The sequence below is a fragment of the Nestor notabilis genome, unplaced genomic scaffold (assembly GCF_000696875.1).
Source record: "Nestor notabilis isolate BGI_N333 unplaced genomic scaffold, ASM69687v1 scaffold26977, whole genome shotgun sequence".
In the NCBI taxonomy this organism is placed as follows: Eukaryota; Metazoa; Chordata; class Aves; order Psittaciformes; family Psittacidae; genus Nestor; species Nestor notabilis.
The window spans coordinates 1-4,314 of NW_009936418.1; the positions used below are offsets into that span (position 1 = coordinate 1).

The 4,314-nt window shown below is 47.1% G+C and overlaps 1 protein-coding gene across 1 annotated transcript in view; it reads left to right on the forward strand.

Moving 5' to 3' along the window:
- Positions 1 to 955: 955 nt before the first annotated feature.
- The window catches only part of ABCF2 (ATP-binding cassette, sub-family F (GCN20), member 2), a gene marked incomplete at its 5' end in the record, with an annotated part of 7,509 nt that continues 4,150 nt past the window's right edge, over positions 956 to 4,314 (forward strand). Inside the window, 7 exons of the mRNA XM_010018340.1 lie at positions 956 to 1,168; positions 2,054 to 2,236; positions 2,562 to 2,733; positions 2,881 to 2,976; positions 3,604 to 3,706; positions 3,788 to 3,883; positions 3,991 to 4,110. Of these exons, the coding sequence (XP_010016642.1) occupies positions 956 to 1,168; positions 2,054 to 2,236; positions 2,562 to 2,733; positions 2,881 to 2,976; positions 3,604 to 3,706; positions 3,788 to 3,883; positions 3,991 to 4,110 (983 nt within the window). The remainder of the gene's footprint in view (positions 1,169 to 2,053; positions 2,237 to 2,561; positions 2,734 to 2,880; positions 2,977 to 3,603; positions 3,707 to 3,787; positions 3,884 to 3,990; positions 4,111 to 4,314) is intronic.

Sequence of the window (4,314 nt, forward strand, 5' to 3'; positions counted from 1 at the left end):
GGGCCGGGCCGCCCCGGTGAGGGGGGACGGCCGGCGGCACCGGTCAGGGCAGGTGGGACAAGAGCTGGTAGGTCGGGCTGTTGAAGAGCAGAGGTTGGCAGTCAAGGATTGTGGTGTGCTCATCTGGTTTGCTTCTTTATGTAAGTGGTCTGCCTGTACTGCCCGGGCTTTCAGGGAGGGTCCTGCATCAGTGTGGCTGACAGTTCTGCTCCTTCTTGGTTAAGGCATTTGATAATAGTGATTTTGCTGAGTGAGTGGTTCTGCCAGGAGTGCTGGATGCTAACAGCCAAGGTGGTCTTCTTCACTGGCCTCAACACAAACTATCTGGACCCCAAGTCTCATCTCTGGGCAGCTGGAGTATTGCTGAGATCCTCAGTGCCCTTTTCTTCTTCAAATGGCAGTGTCTCACCAACGAATGAAAATCGGTCTGTAACTCAGGGCAGCAACTTGAAGGAAAGGAAAGATTTGTATACTGTAGGAAGAAAGGAAGACAGGGGGCATGCATATGGACATACTAGCTTCTAGAAAAAAAATGGTAGGACCTGTTCCAATGCTGCTGCTTTTTTCGTCCTTTCAGCTTTCCCTTGATTTATTTCCTAGCCAAGTTTTCTTTTGGCCAGCCCTTTCCTTAAGCTTACAAAGCAACACTTTGTAAGTTCCTCTCCCATCCCAGTCCTTCCAGCAGTGGGGGTTAGTCCCAGCATATTTGGATAACAGTCTGGCTGTTCTGGTTGCTCAGTTAGTTATATTGGTCATATATTATTTAGAGAGCAGGTGGAAGTTCCTGTTATACCATCTATATCCATACGCTAAGCTGAAAAACGGTAATTGCACCTGAACCTCTTCAACATTTCTGTAGAAATGGGGGCATGAGAATTCTTTTTGTGATCCTGGGCCTATTGGCTTCCCTTTTGTTGGTAAATCGGTAACACTTCAGGTCTGTCTCTGCATATAGAGGTGGATGCTCTTACAAAGGAACTGGAGGACTTTGAATTAAAAAAAGCCGCTGCCCGTGCTGTGACAGGAGTGCTGGCCTCCCATCCCAACAGTACTGATGTGCACATCATTAACCTCTCGCTGACCTTCCACGGCCAGGAGCTGCTCAGCGATACAAAACTCGAGCTGAACTCCGGGAGGCGCTACGGTCTCATTGGACTCAATGGGATTGGTAAGCTGTGGTGCACAGTGCCATGGGCTTTTTGGAGCTTGGGGACGATGCCATACTGCTGAGAAGGTGGTTGTAAATGCTGGAAACCAGGAAGCAGGCAGTTAGGCAGTCATGCCGGGACACGGCAGTTTCCATTCTCCCATCTCCCCACCCAGGAAGAAGAATTGCTAGGATGCTGGTGGAAGTATGAGGTTGCATTCTGGCTTTGGACTGTGTATTTGAACTTGTTTCTGTGGAGAGCTGGGTGAGATGCCTGGGCATCTGTCTGATTCCTGTGTGCAGGATTTGTTTGGCAGTGTCAGTAAACCCAATGCTGATGCTATTGGTCAAAGAACTTGCACAGTATGAGTGCGTGGTTTGGCCTTAATGGGAAAACAACTGTACTAGCCCCTGGAGAAGGCAATGCTCTACATGGCGAGATGTAGAGTATGGGAGTAATTGAAGAAGAGCTAGTAAGAGTGATCAGCTGGTCTAACTTTCAGAAAAGCCCTTAGGCTCTCCAGTGATGAGTACATTACTTTCCTCTGTGGTAGAAGTCTTTAGATTCTGGGGTCCTGCTAAGATATCAGGCCTAGCTAGACAGCAGGGAAAATACAGCAGAGATAAGGCATTCAGGCAAGGGCTGAACTGCAGTGGTTTCCAAAGAGTTTCTTCATGTCTCAGTCCTGTCCTTGGGGTGGTGAGCCTTTGCTGGGAGGGGAGCCTCTCACAGTGAGGGAGTAAGCTCTGCTGTGTCTCCAATTCTTCTGGTATCTTGGGCAAGAAATTCCCAAGGTTTTTTTGGAGTTGGAAAGGGAGGCAATCAGTGGGATCTGACTGCACCTCGTTTGTTTCTCTGTGACATTGAATCTAACAATTAATTGTGGAGTGTCTGTTTGCACACAGGGAAATCCATGCTTTTGTCAGCTATTGGGAAACGAGAAGTGCCCATCCCAGAGCATATTGACATCTATCACCTGACCCGAGAGATGCCTCCCAGTGACAAGACCCCTCTACAGTGTGTGATGGAGGTGGATACAGAGAGGGCCATGTTAGAACGAGAAGCAGAACGTCTGGCTCATGAAGATGGTAAAGCTTCTTTGAGTCCCAAGGGACATTTCCTCCATTTCCCTCCCCATGCAAGAAAAGGTTTTATTTGGGTTCCTTGGCAGAATTTTTACATGTTACAGTACTTGTTTCCCCCAGCTGCCGTGTACTAGTTGAAAAGTCCTGTGGGATTACACTTCTTTGGATGAAATTATTCTATGCAGCTTCTTAAGTAGCATCTCAGGCTTAGGAATGGAGGGGGCTGAATAGTAGTAAGGCAGATGGACTACGAGCTTTCCTAGCTATATAGAGGTGCAGCTGAGAGCCCTTTATTCATAGAAGTGCTGACAGGCAGGCTCTCTTTCAGCGGAGTGTGAGAAACTCTTGGAGTTATATGAACGTCTGGAGGAACTGGATGCTGACAAGGCAGAAGCACGAGCCTCACGTATCCTTCATGGTTTGGGGTTCACCCCAGCCATGCAGAGGAAGAAGCTGAAGGACTTCAGTGGCGGCTGGCGAATGAGGGTGGCTCTTGCTAGGTGAGTGTTATACTGCCTGCTGTCTCCTGAGAGACTGCCTGCCTGCTCTGGGCTCTGCAGAGCCATATACACAGTTCTCAGAACTCGGAGTTGAGAGGCTTTGGGTTACCTGCATTTACCCTACACACATCTCCCCTCTCTTTGCAGAGCCCTCTTCATTCGGCCTTTCATGCTGCTGCTAGATGAGCCCACAAACCACCTTGACCTGGATGCCTGTGTATGGTTGGAGGAGGAGCTGAAAACGTAAGCATGAAGGAGTTTGCTGCTTCGTGTCATGCTTTTCTGCTGGAACATCTTGTCTGCACATGAGCAAGCACTACAGGAATAACTGTCTGTAGTTCTTGTGGCTCCCTAATTAACTCTATTGTAATACCAGAGACACCTTTTTGTGCTTGTTGCTACATTTATCTGTGGAAGGATTCTTGATACAGATTTTACAGATTTGGAGCAGAGCAAGTCATAGTGTGCCTGATAGATAATAATCTATACCAAGGTGAAAGTAAGCAGTGGAGGTTGAAACTTCTTAGAGGTGTGATGCCAGTGGAGACAGTTGCATCAGTAGTACTAGTCATCTACCACATGGACAGCCAGCTCTTGTCTTTGTGAACATGGGCAAGGAAGGACTGTCTTATGGTGAGGAGTGTTTTAACACAATGAAAGATGTTTGTAGTATTTGCAAACTGCAGCTGGTTGTAGCTGCTTTACTCCAAATATCCCAGAGCATCTCCAAAGCTGTTACCATTGTATTCTAAATCCAGTTGTAGGCAAGTGAGAACTGGTGCGTGTAAATCCTTTGTCACCATCAGGACCAATAAGTAAGAATTATTTTCCTGCCTTAGTCTCAAATTAATAACTTACGTGATGCCATAGGTTCAAACGGATCCTTGTTCTGATATCCCACTCCCAGGACTTCTTGAATGGTGTCTGCACCAACATAATCCACATGCACAACCGCAAACTGAAGTACTACACAGTGAGTAAACGGTTCCCTGTGCAATAGGCAAAAACAGAGCTGTTTTCTGGATATGTCTTATGCTCTATGGTCTCTTTCTAGGGAAATTATGATCAGTATGTAAAGACGCGCTTGGAACTAGAGGAAAATCAAATGAAGCGATTCCACTGGGAGCAAGATCAGATTGCCCATATGAAGGTATCTGTCTAGCTGCATGAACATCTTTCTAACCATGCAGGTGGGCATCCCTGCACCTCCTCAACCTTGTTATTGTCGCTTTCAGCTAATTCCATGTTTTGTTGCAGAATTACATTGCACGATTTGGTCATGGTAGTGCGAAGCTGGCCAGGCAAGCTCAGAGCAAAGAGAAGACCCTTCAAAAAATGATGGCTGCTGGCTTGACAGAGAGAGTTGTGAATGATAAGGTAGGATCAGACATGGAATTGCATCTGGAGATCAGTATTGGAAACATGGGCTAGATAAGTAGAATGATCTTCAGGTGAGGCCAAATTGGATGCGGCTTTGAGCAACCTGGTGTAGTGGAAGGTGTCCCTGCCGATGGCAGAGGAGTTGGAACTAGATGAATATTAAGGTCCCTTCCAGCCCAAACCATTCTATGAGAGCAGGAA